Source organism: Maniola jurtina, chromosome 2 (genome assembly GCF_905333055.1).
Source record: "Maniola jurtina chromosome 2, ilManJurt1.1, whole genome shotgun sequence".
Classification (NCBI taxonomy): Eukaryota; Metazoa; Arthropoda; class Insecta; order Lepidoptera; family Nymphalidae; genus Maniola; species Maniola jurtina.
The window spans coordinates 3,744,186-3,758,545 of NC_060030.1; the positions used below are offsets into that span (position 1 = coordinate 3,744,186).

At 37.0% G+C, this 14,360-nt stretch overlaps 1 protein-coding gene across 1 annotated transcript in view; it reads left to right on the forward strand.

Moving 5' to 3' along the window:
• The window catches only part of LOC123878228 (ADP-ribosylation factor 6), a 46,768-nt gene extending 33,078 nt beyond the window's left edge, over positions 1 to 13,690 (forward strand). The window contains exons 3-7 of the mRNA XM_045925377.1: positions 3,723 to 3,831; positions 4,585 to 4,740; positions 5,720 to 5,866; positions 7,316 to 7,498; positions 8,113 to 13,690. Of these exons, the coding sequence (XP_045781333.1) occupies positions 3,750 to 3,831; positions 4,585 to 4,740; positions 5,720 to 5,866; positions 7,316 to 7,458 (528 nt within the window). The 5' untranslated portion in view covers positions 3,723 to 3,749 and the 3' untranslated portion in view covers positions 7,459 to 7,498; positions 8,113 to 13,690. The remainder of the gene's footprint in view (positions 1 to 3,722; positions 3,832 to 4,584; positions 4,741 to 5,719; positions 5,867 to 7,315; positions 7,499 to 8,112) is intronic.
• Positions 13,691 to 14,360: the final 670 nt, after the last annotated feature.

Below are 14,360 nucleotides of genomic sequence, written 5' to 3' on the forward strand. Positions count from 1 at the left end.
CTGTTTACTTGATTCTGCGATGTTTCGTTCGATCCAATTTGGGTTTCGTGTATAAATTGTTAACCACCATCGTCTCGGTTTTTACGGCACATCGACCCAACATCGTTAAAGTTTTATGTTTTATTGCGTCATCGATCTTTCTTTTTCCACGACAATCATTCATTTAGGTGCGAACGCCATTAGGGGTTTATATAGGTATTGTGTCTTGAAAGACCATTTCCGACTAGAAGAACTTTTGTTTTGAAATGATGTTCATGCCTGTCTTTACTTTATAGCCTTTTTCAAACTACATAATGAACTACCTATATGACTAGTAACTGCTACTATAAAATTATAATACAAAAATTACTCATCGGCAAACTTAACACCATAAAATATCTTGTCATTATTATCTATAAGAAATATTTCAATTGTTGCATTATGGTTGCATTTTTTTCACTATGAACATGTGAAGTTGCGCTCACAATATGTGTGAAAATATGTAAGACTAGCTGATGCCCGCAGCTTCGCCCGCGTGGATTGGTCAGATCCCCTGCAGCATCAGGATTGAGGAGTTGGACTCCAAATTTTTTATGAAACAATGTCGCAAAGTTCCTCTATCGATTAAAAAAGAAATGATGCAAATCGGTTCAGAAATCTCGGAGATTTCGGTGTACATAGGTAGAAAAACATAACTCCCTTTTTGAAAGTCGGTTAAAAAAGTAGCCTATGTTACTCCCTGGTCAATTCTCTACTTGTCTGTGAAAATCCCGTCAAAATCGGTTCAGCCGTTCCCAAGATTAGCCTTTTCAAACAGACAGACAGACAGACAGACAGACAGACAGACAGACAGACAAAAATTTTAAAAACGTGTGATTCAGTTATAGTATCGTTCAAATAGCCATATGACTTTAATATGCGGTAGTTATTTCTAAATTACAGACAGACACTCCAATTTTATTTATTAGTATAGATGTGTAAATTAATTAGTTAAGTAATTCGCTTACTTTCTTCATTACTCTTTTTAAAGAATTCACATTTCAGTTTTGCCTAGATACCGATTTCATCTAATTCCTATATACTAGAAAATTTTCGGTTTAATTTTTTGCGCAAATGAACAGTTGGTCAGCGCAGAAGTACAGCCAATATTCTAGGCACCACCACGCGGATATGATTTGAACAGTAATAAGATATCTAAGTCTAACTTTAAGTTTCACTGTAACATTATTTGGAACTCATGATTTTATCTAAGTAGTTCAAGGTCATATCTATGTTTAGCCAAACCTATAATTTTTTTTATCTCTTGTACGATAAAAAGGTTATCTTCAAACGATTTTGGTATTTGCCACAATTGTATAAATTGCCTTTGTATTGAGTGACACAGTAAAAGATTTCATACTGAGGGCTCTTGTCTCCTATATTTAGCGTTTAGCTCGGTTCTAGAATGTAGGGCGGCGGAAGGTTTCTTGTGGAATGCCGACTAAGCTGTCTCCCAGAAGATTGCACTATTCACCGCCTTTTGTCCGTTCATAATAATTCACCTAAGACACAAAACATATATTTATACTAGATGATGCGAGCGACTTCGACCGCATGGATTTAGTTTACGCGTTTTCATCCACATGAAATTAGGTTTAGATTTAGAAGATATTTTAGAACTTTGCTTAGGATTTGGAGTAGGATACCTACTCAAGTAGGTACGTGTAATATTTATAATTGAATATCGGACTGGCAATTTCATATAATTTAAAGGATGTTGGATGTGTGACGCATTCCTTGCATCCATCTAATAGTATCCTATTTAATTTGTAGTAGGTTTTCCTTATACGGAGATCAAAATTAAAATGGTCTTATCCAAAGTGTACTTTCGACTCCTAAAACTGATGCATCTTTGGTAAGACAACAAAAAAGAGTGATTTACATCTAAATACTTAATTCAATCGTTTCTGATAGGAAAATTTATCTGCTAGTTTGCAATAATGTTAAAGCTTTGCTCAGCGTATTCAGCGAACCAGTAAAGTGTAAGAAAAGGCAAGGGTGAGTTTATAGGGTGCCAAATGTCGTGGTCACTTTGCGATTATGAAAAAGCCGTTAATATGCTCTAACTTCTACATTTACGCTTACCTCTTACCTCTATTTATTTACCTCTGCTCATAGTTACTCACCTCGTAATACTATTCCAAATAGTACAATATACTTTTTTTACCTGTCTCACTGGACCAACCAGTGGTCTTGAATTAAAAAGCTGAAATTTTGCACAGAGGTTCTCTTTAAAATATAGAAAAGAAAATATAAGACCGGATTTGTTAAAATTCTCACAGGATAGGAAATAAAGATGTATATTTTTGGCCAGAAAGGCCTAATTCATCGGTCTTAAAAATCTGATTTAGAAATTGATTCAATGCTGATCTGGAAGACCAAGTTCCATAGAAGAATTGAAATATAATAAACATTTACAAGTTTTTTGAATCATCATAAATTCACTACTATATACCATAAAAGTATGATTGACAAGTCACCATACCATAAATCTAAAATAAGAAATGCAGTTTTCCTTTATAGATATTTACTTTCAAGACTGAACAGAAAAACAAGGAGGCTCACTTGATTCGTTGGCAAAAGTGAGCGTATACACAAATATTTTATACTTAACCGTACGAATTACTTAGTTACTAGAAAATAGAAAGTAAGCGAAACTGGAAAACTAGGTGGCTTGAAAGTTAAAGGCGTATGATTGAAGCGTAGCTAAACCTTCATTTTATAAAGGTTATTTTTTGATGTTTAAGTGGTTATAAAAGCTTGTTTCCATAAATAAAAACTGGGTTCTAAATAAATGAATACTTAACTACTTAATCGCTTGTTCGATATTGTAAAATAGAAAAATAATTAAATAAAATGTACTGTGTAGCGATTAGTTTAAGTGCAGGTTATTTTCCAAATATGCCTAATCTATTATGAATGTTTGGAACTTCTCAGTAGGTACCTAATTTATAGATAACTAGAGGAAGCCCGCGACTTCGTCCGCGTGGATTTAGATTTTTATAGATCCTGTGGGAACTGTTTGATTTTCTGGGATAAAAAGTTGCCTATTTCAGTTCCAGGGACGCAAGATACTTCGGTACCAAATTTCATACAAATCTGTTAAGTGGATGAGTCTTTAGGAACCCCGCGGGAACTCTTTGATTTTCCGGGATAAAAAGTAGCCTATGTCCGTCCCCGGGATGTAAGCCAACTCTGTACCAAATTTCATTAAAATCGGTTCAGCGGTTGAGCCGTGAAAACGTAGCAGACAGACAGACAGACAGACAGACACACTTTCGCATTTATAATATTAGTATGGATAATGTCCATTTCCGTAGTAATTAGCAAACTGCGCGGGAGCTATTATAGTGCACAAATGTGTACGCAAACACAGATACACTCTCTGTTCCCTCACTCTCATAGCCCGATGGGACGGTAATCCGACACGACCGGAAAGAAATCAGGTGCAGGACTGACGACTTTACGTGCTCTCCGAGGCACGGGGTGATTCACCGCCAATTTCTTAACTCCGGGCACTCCTATTTTTGGCTGAACCCGGGAATCGAACCCGGGACCTCGACGACAGTCAAACATGTTAACCACTAGACCAACGAGGTAGTCAAGAGGGTGCAATATAGATAAATAGTACTTGTATAGTTCGTGTTGATAGTAGTGATGTGTTCTGTGGTAATAACTCACAAGAAATATTTTTCGTGTTACAGTTGCGCAGTTGAGGCGAGCTCAGCACGATGGGGAAGCTGCTGTCGAAAATCTTTGGCAACAAGGAGATGAGGATACTGATGCTGGGACTCGACGCTGCTGGGAAGACTAGTATCCTTTAACAAAAACAATGTATTTTATTGATGACTACAAGCTCATTCTAGCACTTTTAGTATTGTTACACATTCTATCGTCTTTGAAAACGAACGGTTTATCTTGTCGACTCCTGCTCTCTGTGTCATTTCTTGGTTTCTGTCGCAGATTAATCTGAAACCAAATCATATTAATTAAACAAAAAAAAAACCAAATTAGAACATACTTTAACTCAAACAGAAATTGAACCCGGGATCGGTATTATCAAAGTAATAAAAGCGAGAGAAACGTTGAAATAAGCTGCTTAAAACGCATCTAGGATAATGCATTAATACAGCGATCACTATGTAACATCAAGTGATGTCATTGGAACGTTGTCTAGTAGGTAAAGATAGATAGAAAGCATTTTTGGACACCATAATGTTGGTGTCAAAAATACTCTCTAATGGTGCCTTCATGTACCGGTTGAGGAATCTAGAACAGGGTTTCTTTCTAGGATATTCTAAATTAATTTTTACTAGATGATGCCCGCGACTTTGTGCGCGTGGATTTAGGTTTTTAAAATTCTGTGGGAACTCTTTGCTTTTCCGGGATAAAAGTTGCCGTCCCCGGGATGTAAGCTAACCCTGTACTAAATTTCATCAAAATCGATCAAACTGTTGGGCTGTGAAAAGGTAACAGACAGACAGACACACTTTTGCATTTATAATATTAGTATGGATTGGAGTTGTATAATTTTTGGAACAAATTTACCTTAACAAAATGTGTCAGCTATTTTATATAAATTAAAATTAGGTCAGTCAGTCACAACGATACCTACAGTTGGTTTCAATGTAGAAACTGTAACGTATAAGAATGTCAAATTCAACGTATGGGACGTCGGAGGGCAGGACAAAATACGACCGCTTTGGAGGCATTATTATACAGGTAAATATTGTACTGATTACTTACTAAAATAACTTGATGATCTATTCACCAAAAAAAAAAAAAAAAACTATTGGGCATACACTAAAACTGAGTAAATTATTCCTACTCGTATGATAGTATTTAATTAATTAATTATTATCAGTACTGTCTGGGATTTTTACTTATACATTACGAAATTAGTTTCACTACATTAATTTCATTAGACGTTTATACGTGCAATTGATAATGAAATTAATGTCGTGAAACTAATTTTGTGCCACTAATTTCGCAATGTAAATTCCGTTTAATGGTAACTTGACTGGTAGCGAATGGCGGCCACTTCTGCTAACTTCACTCACTAAATATGTTGATAAGTAATATTACGAAATTGTAATGAAGTTGAAGAATAAGGGGCGTGTGGCCAAGTTGTGACAACGCATATCAATCGACTGCAATTGTAAAGCAACGTCGACCTAAGTCAGTAACTGGATGGGTGACCGGTCGGTCCCGGTTATTATCACTAACATAGCTGATAAAAACTGCAAAAACTTCAAAATTTCGTTCTCTTAGAGTTACCTATAGTATGCAGAAAGATTTGGGAACTACCCCAAGAAAATTTTACATGATTAATGGAAAGGGGATCCTTCAGCAACAAGATGCGACGACGTAGAGACAGAGAACGAAGTTAGCTAAGGTGGTTTAATACCAACCCAGTGTGCCTATAATGTACAAAATGCAGATGCGTTGTAAAGATTGCCCCAAAGAAGCTCAAATCACAATATTTTTAAGCCACGCTCAAATTATGAGTGTCAGTTTTGGAAACCGAGTTTCTTGCTGATGCAGAGTTTCTTGCTGGTTCATCTCGGTAGGACGGCATTCTGAACCAGTGGTAAATTATTTTGACGATTCAAAAGCTCTTATAAAAGTCAACTTGAATAAAAATCTATTCTATTTTATTCTATTCAATTTATGGTGATCAAATTATTGTTTATGATTCCAGGCACTCAAGGTCTGATATTCGTAGTGGACTGCGCCGACCGGGACCGCATCGACGAGGCGCGGCAGGAGTTGCACCGGATCATCAATGACCGCGAGATGCGCGACGCCATTATACTCATCTTCGCCAATAAGCAGGACTTGCCTGACGGTAATATACTACATACTCATAGATAGATGTTCTCTTTCACGAAGACCGTTTGGCTATGTTTGTGTGAGTGCACATGTACACATTGTTGTAGTGCGTGGCGCTCAGTGTAGACCAGGGGTTCCCAACCTTTTTTTGTCTACTGCCCACTTTAAGAATAAATTATTTTTTAACGCCCCCCTTTTTAAACATACTTAAAAACCGCTAAGTACTTATAACTGATTATTGAAACGCAAATTTATAGTATTCGGACAGAGTATCTTTTATTGAAAATAAAACAAACATAATCAATTCTTATATAAAAACTAATGTGAAGGTTGAATCTGATGCTGTTCAATAAGTTTGTTGATATCAGGTTCCAATTTACTCAAAAACAGCCGCAAGTCGCCACGTTCGGTAACACGCAAACGATTTCTCTTTTTAGTAAGCAGCGTTGCCACAGCACTAAATCCACGTTCACACAAATATGACGATGGGAATGCTATCAAAAATCGTTGAACAATTGACCACAATCCAGGGTACAATTGCGGGATCGGTTTTTGTAGCCAAAATTCTTGATATCCATTTTTGAACTTGATTTTTATTTCTTTGTTTGTTGTCAATTCTATAAGTTCTTCTTCCGGCTGAGGCTCAGTCGGTGTCTAAGAGTCTTCCTAGCTAGGTAGATGAAATTATAAATCGACCCCAAAGCCCTACACAATGCCCCCTTTTTTTCTGGGTCTCTTACCGCCCCCCTTTAGGCCTGCAGCGCCCACAAGGGGGCGTTATCGCCCACGTTGGGAAATACTGGTGTAGACCATTACGTGGTTTACATTGTGCGCACAAACGCGTTAATGCTTATCAGTGCACTCACATTACAACCAAGTTTGAGCGGTCATCGTGAAATAGAGCATCTATACCAACAACTACTGTCCACACAATATTTGTAACCCGCTTCAGAAATAGCCATAACAGCCTATTATAGAACCGGATCATCAACGACCGCGAGATGTGCGACGCCATCATACTCATCTTCGCCAATTATAAGGCCCGGTATCCACCTAAGCGGGGAGGAGAGGAGACGTGTTCAGTCGACCGATCAGATTCATAATAGATGACGCGAAAAAATTATCACGGCATCTTTTAAAAATCTTATTAGTCTCTTACATACATCTCCCCTCCTCTCCGCTTAGATGGGTAACGGGATTAAGCAGGACTTGCATGACGGGGACCTTATTACGTATTTAACATATTCGCATACTAATTATTATTTATTGTTCACACATCTGGAACCTTCTCCAGAAATAGCAAATCCAGGTGACCATATAGATAAGTTCACCATGACAACTAGAAAAGTTAATAAGATAATATAAGATATTACTACTTAGCCTGTTTTCGGGAGACATGGATTTCCAATAAATCTCTATAAGCCTTAATTTTATATGGTTCTAATAAGAAAGTTTTGGGTTCCAGCAATGAAACCACACGAGATTCAAGAGAAGTTAGGCCTGACGCGCATACGGGACCGCAACTGGTACGTGCAGCCGTCGTGCGCGACGTCAGGCGACGGGCTGTACGAGGGGCTCACGTGGCTCACGACCAACCACAAGTTATGAGCTGCGGAGTAGGCGGTGCCAGCCGCCTCCAGCATGCACGGTGAGGGTCTAGAATCCAGTTGTCCTAGCTGACTTTAACTGCCAACAGATAGCGCCTCGGAAAACGCGTAAGCCGGTGAGCTTCGCCTATTACTAACAGAATTGTACTTGTAACTATTACGGTTTTATTACTGATTTACTTATCGTGTCTTGGTGTTGTCTAGGTCGTATCTTGGTCTTGTCCTGGTCGCGTCTTGGTCTTGTCACCACCTCTCGACCAAGACAACACAAGGACAAGACAAGAACAAAACAAGGAAAAAACTAAGTCATCAAGACCATGACACAATCAAGACAATACTAAAACACGACTAAGGCACAACCGAGACATGACCAAGATAAGATCTAGACCAAAACAAAGACAAGAAAAAGATTAATCATTAACTAGCCAACGAAAAGCTAAAGATATGACAAAGCCCAGATAAAGACTAGACAAAAAAGAAAAAGAGTAGAAAAGTCTTGCCAAAGACAAGACGAAGACTAGCCAAACACAAGACACATTTTTCGCTGTTCAATAGCTAAACCGAGAGCTGAACCGAAGTCGGTCAAAGGCTACTTTTTATCTTGGAAAAATCAAAAAATTTCAAGCTTGATTTAACTGATTTGTTTCTATTCCAGGTGACGATTTCGATGCCATTTATTATAAGTATGCTGCGTCCGTGCTTGCCGGGTCCGCGATGTGGGAGTAACCAGTGAGCCATCAGTGTCGGCTGTCGATGGACTTAGTGAGGTGCACAGACATTCGCGCAGTGAACCTAAAGACGTTGCATAGTTAGTCTAACAAGTGAACTATTGGCTGAAACAACACAACACTACCCCACTCGACCCCACGTGAACGCATAGTCACTTCACGTGTACAGTGACACGAGACCTTGACCCTAAAGGTGAACGCACACTTATACGATCCGAACGAGTCGAATGAAACAAATTTTAGAACTGTATATGAAATCTCACGAAACCTCGCACACTTCCCGGCGTCGAATCGTAAGTGTGAGAGGTTTCATATACAGAATTCTAAAATTCGTTTCGTTCGACTCGTTCGGCTCGGATAAGTGTGCGTCAATCTTAAATTTCACTTGTACAGTATGCAAAAAAAGTAAAAATTAAAAATGTACTAAAAACACTGTGTAATCTTTCCTACAGTATGCAAATATTGCAATAAACGTGTTAAATACGGACATATGTGTTTTATTTGCATACTGTCAAAACAATCACAAATTTTGGAAGAGAAAATTTGGAAGAAGAAATATTTTTTTTGATATAGGCATCATCCCAATTGCCATATGGACTTGTCGCGAACTATACCTATACTGTGAAGTGAAAGACACTCTGTGTTGTTTTTGGACAATACCCAACGACACGGTCTCAGTTTCTGGCGTGGCGGGGGCAAGGTGTTTGCAAATGTGCACACTACTCGTTGAGTGGAAGGTGTGTTGCGTAATTTGTTTCTAACACTCGTGCCAATCAATTGACGAATCGAAAATAGCGGTGCTTATCATTCCTTCTCACTCGCACAGTATAGTGTGTATGTGAGAGAGAATGATTAACACTGCCGTTTTCCATTCGTTTTTGGCAAGGGTTACACCATAGTATTGTCACACAAATAAGAAATCAATTATTCCATTATTTAAACGAAAAAAAAAAAAAATTTAGAGCTTTGTTGTATCGAAACATTTGATTATTATTTTTTTATGTTATTTACTTACTTAAATTAATAAAAAGGAAATGATTACATAGAGTAAAAATGATTTTTCTATTATTAGTTTAATGTTTACCTCCAATTTTTTTGTAGGATAGTATGGCAGTACAGAGTTTTATAAAGAGTGGTATTTAACAATTTCCGACCGATATATTTTTTTTAAAGAATATTAGCCATGCTAAGCATGACTAAACTCCCTTTCCCCTCCAATTAAGCGTAAAGCTTGTGCCAGGAGTGGGTACGACAATAGTGCAACGGGTGGGGTTTGAACCGCCGACCTTTCAGAATTCAGTCCGCTCCTCAACCGTTGAGCTATCGAGGCTATATTCGAATGTTTCTGTCTGTATGTGGTTCTCAAGGAAGTGTCTGTTTTCTTAATAATGTCTTTAACACACCGGCGCTTTCGCACCTGAGGTACTCTGTATGCATTGACGCCACAGCTAATAAGGCATTAATCAAAGTAGGTTAAGGCTAGTTTGAATACGTTTTCGTACTTTGACTCGTGCACGCAGGAACAATACCGAACTTCCAAATACTATGGGAGCGCGCAAAGTGAGTGTAAGTACGACTAACTCGCCTAACGAATTATTTGCGCGAGTCAAATCAGTTCAATGTGCGACTAGCTTTAGGCGTGGGAATACGTCGGTATGCAAGAGGTATTAATTAATCCCGATGTCTTACCATAACATGATATAAACGGACTTAAAATACATTTATCCCTAACCACGCATAATATGTTAAGTTTTTGTGGTATCTCCTACTTTTGACATTTTCATATTTTTTAAACTTTAATACAAAAAACTTCTTTTCTCATCATATCTCAATCTATCGCTGGCCCACTACTAAACACAGGTCTCCTACCATAATGAGAAGTTCATTGTGCAAGTGGTCAAGTGTGGATTGGCAAACTTCAAACACCTTTCAGAACATTTTTGAGAATTCTCAAGCATGCAAGTTCCCTCACGATGTTTTCCTTCATTATTGCTAAGTGATAACTTAATTGCTTAAAAAGCATATTATGTAACTCTTAAAAAGTTAAAGGTTTATACCTGGGATTGAAACTCAGATCCGCCGAATAGAAACATCTTAACCACTAGTCTATGAGCGCTTTTTTTTAAATATTTCTTGTCAAATACCACTCTTAATAAGTTATGAATAATCGATATGATTGTGGCGAATGGATGGTTCAATACGAGTATTTATAATAAAGCAATAACGAAAGCACGCCTGCGTAAATATACCTAGTATAATATTGTACAGTAGCTTATCTGAATTGGTATGCAAATATACAGTAGATTTTGACTCGAGACAGACTGAACTTTTGGTGTGTTACAAATGGTATATCGTGCATACATTTTGAGATCACACTCTCCATTCATGTCAAAAGTACGATTTTAGTCCTTAATTTATAGGCGAACCGTACTTTTTACATGACAGTTGACACATAGCTAAAATGGCGAATGAAATCTGAAATGTACACACTACTTTCGTTTTTCTTAGATTGCTCAAAAGGTAAACAAGTAGCGTCTCACTGAAATGCGTAAGAGGCGCACTATACGCGGCCCATACGACCTTTTAACCGCGAACTGACAGTGAAATCATGAAACTAGTGAAAAACCTAATTCCAGTAGGTCCAAAGCGCGGAACATAAATCGCTTACGCATTTCTCCAAGAAGGTTTCTCCAATTTCTTTATCTTTTAAGCAAATTAAGGAAAACTGAAATATACTTATATCGTAACCGACCGTTGAAATTATGCATGTAAATCCTATTAGAGAATAGCTTTACTTTGATTTAAATGATAGGTACAAAAAGTATAATTGGAACTCTCTAGAAAAACCATAGGTAGCATTTCCGACATAGGATTAGATTTTTGGACATAAATGTTTCAATTCTTCACTTTGGCACACATTTGGTCTGCTGAAAGTTAAGGGTGTTTTGTTTCATCGAAGTTGTTATGACAATACGGATCCTATAATCGGTAATGTACCTACGCCTGGAGGGCTAACACAGAATTTATGATTGTCACATTGCGACTATCGCAATTGTTGTGATTGGCTGAATTTATGTCATTCTTGTTGCAAATGTGTATTCTAGTATCAATTCTAGGCTATAACAATAAGTGTCGGCCAATCAGAGTTAATTGCGATCGTCCATTGTAGATGTTAAACTTGATGTTAATCGTACTGATATTGGTTACTGTTACAAAATATAGTCTCAAAATTTGTGAGTATTAATGAAGGTTTGAATGTGTTGTATGTATGATTTAATTTCCAAAACATTGTAAATTTTGATGTTGCTTTGCAAATAAAATCATTACTTCAGTTTTTATAAGTATGTTAAAACGCTTGATTTGCTTTACTTAGCTTTTTGGTGTGATTTCGAGTAAACTAGAGATACATGGGACCACCTGGATCTATGGTTTTCAATATGATTTTAAAGGTGATCGTACATCTTGTAAGTTTTCAAGTGAAAAGACGTGACGCAAAAATTAGGTAATTCTAGGATTTTATGGATCTCTCATAAATCTATATACTTACATCTATATGGATAGAGCACCCCTAATAGCTACATATCACTGTCCCACTTTGACAGCAGAGGGAGAGCGAGACAACAAAACACTAGCAAATTAGAGTGAGAGGTCGGACACCAGTGGTCCGAAGTCTGACTCTATAGTTGAAGTGGGATAGCGATAAGTAGGTATTAGAAGCACTTGATCCACCTTTAGTAATACATTCGTGGGATTTCCATAAAATTGGATGTCGATGTCGTGGTATGACATCTGTCACTAGTTGGCTTGAAAAGTTACGTTAGGGCTTCACCACAGATCCCAATTTCTTATAGAATTTTTTTTTTATACTTTGATATTGTAGATTTTTCACTGTTCCGACCATGGACTTGGAGTAGCTACTAGGTACCGCAAGCTGTCTATCCAGGCGTACCCGAAGTTTGAACCAAGTGCGTTTCTGTTTTCATTTCACTGTCAATAGAATAGAATAGAAATAGAAGGTGCAGCAGAGGTCGTCTATCGGTTGATGATAATGAGGTCCATCTCTTTCTCATTGCTCTTTTCAAATACGAAAAATCGATCCTCTCTCTTATCGAAGTCTTTTGGCTCACTGACGCGAGGCAATTGTAACTTGTGACGCCTATGCGATGACTTAATGACTCCCATGATGTTATCCTAGCTAGGAAAAAATAGGCACGGTTACTATTTAATGAACATGCGGCATCTAGCTACCCAAAGTCCATGGTTCCGAATACTTTTTTTTATTGTTATTTAAAAAAATTATGTAATGTTGAATACTTTTTGTGCTTTATTTATTTATTCAAGTATGTATTTTGTTTTTGTATGCTCAATGGTCAATGTAAGTGCTGAACGCAAAAATCGAATATAAAAAAGTTGACGAAGATAATATTATATTTTATTTATGATACTACACTTTCCACAAAGCAAGTTTCTTTAGTAAAAGCTTTATTGTTGACTGTGTTACACGACTAATTTCTTTTATTTTTGTAATTTATTTATAGATTAAATATATTAAAACATATTAACATCAAAGTCGTCCAATTGTAAAAAAATATTCTGAAGAAATTCAGTATATGTATATTTTGTATGTTAAGATAAATAAAAAATGTTATTTTCAAAGTATTGGAAAAGTGAATATACTATTATGGCGTATTAGTTGAGGGCTTCCGTAAATTACAGACTCAGGGTTCAACTGGCAAACTAGGGCTGCCAAAATTTCTTTTGACCGATAATAATCTGCATCGTTGAATTGCACCCGATCTTTCTTAGCTTAGTTTGTACTAGTTATATAAGTGCAATGGCTAAACTATCATTCGATCAAAAGTTTGTGGTTTACGAGAGCTCTACAAAAGAAACGTCTCGTCCAGACTGACTGGCGACTAGATAATTCATAGAAATGATTTCTGTATGTTAAACGTTCCTACTAAAGCTACTACACATTGGACGAACGCGCTCGGCCAGTCCATTTGGAGTCCTTTAATATGTATAAAAAGGCTACCAACATGTTCCACAAAGTAGTCAAACCAAACATGACACTGGCTGCAAGCTATTATACAACACATAAAGTTTGTGGGCACTACCGAATCATTGCGTATATTTGTTCCATTGCCTTGCCGGTTTAAACATTGGCTGGCACTCGCCGAATGCGTTGACCTTATGTGTACTGGAGGCATTACAATTTACAAGTGGCTGTACAAGTCCCGGGTAGTTCAGTCAGTCTGTGCAGGTCCTAGGAATTGAGTTCACAAAAATTAATTAAATTATGTATTTAGTTATATTTGATTAGGTATTATTAATAAAAGTGCAATGTTTTGAGCACTGGAGGTATAAAAATGTATGATTTATGATTTTGAATCGTTTTTCAGTTGTATCGGCTGGTTGTAAATTATATCGAACGGCGTGTGGTTGAGTTGCAGTCTGCTGTATAATATTTGTAGAAAGTTATTCAATATAAATTCACACTTATAATGCGAGTTTTTATTCCTATCCTGAACAAGCAATCTTCTTTTATTGGAACTGAGGGTAGTTTGGTAATCTTGGTAAGGCTGTGCTGTCACAAAGAAACTGCCATTCCTAGCATCCTAGGAAACTCCAAGGTGTCTTTCACTGAAGTGAAGCGGAGTGAAGACTTGTTTAGCAGACCAATCAGATAAAACAGAGTAACACGATACATATTAATAAACATACTGATTGGGCTGGTAAGCACCTCTCCGCTTCAGTGAATAGACACCCTTAGGGAAAGCGTTTTGCATGTCTACCAAATAATAAAAAAAATTAAGCTTTATCGGGCAAGTACGATGTAGAATATTAGGGAAAAGGATTTAGTCTAAATATTTAAGACTGCGGATCTGATATATTATAAAGCCATATTTAATAGAGAGACTAGGTAATTTTCAAATCAGCAATTTACTTTAGTAAACAAACTAGTATTAATTGTAGCAGTTATATTTAAAATTAGGTAATTAGTACTAATGACAACATTTAATAAAGATAAGATATTAAAAAAATTATGTCGACGAGGATCACTTAAAATTCGAATCAAAGAAATCGCTAATCGTCCAATCCAAATACATCATTAGCTTACCAATTCTTTTCTTTGATTTTCGTATAAACTTCGTAACCCATCGACTTGGTTTTA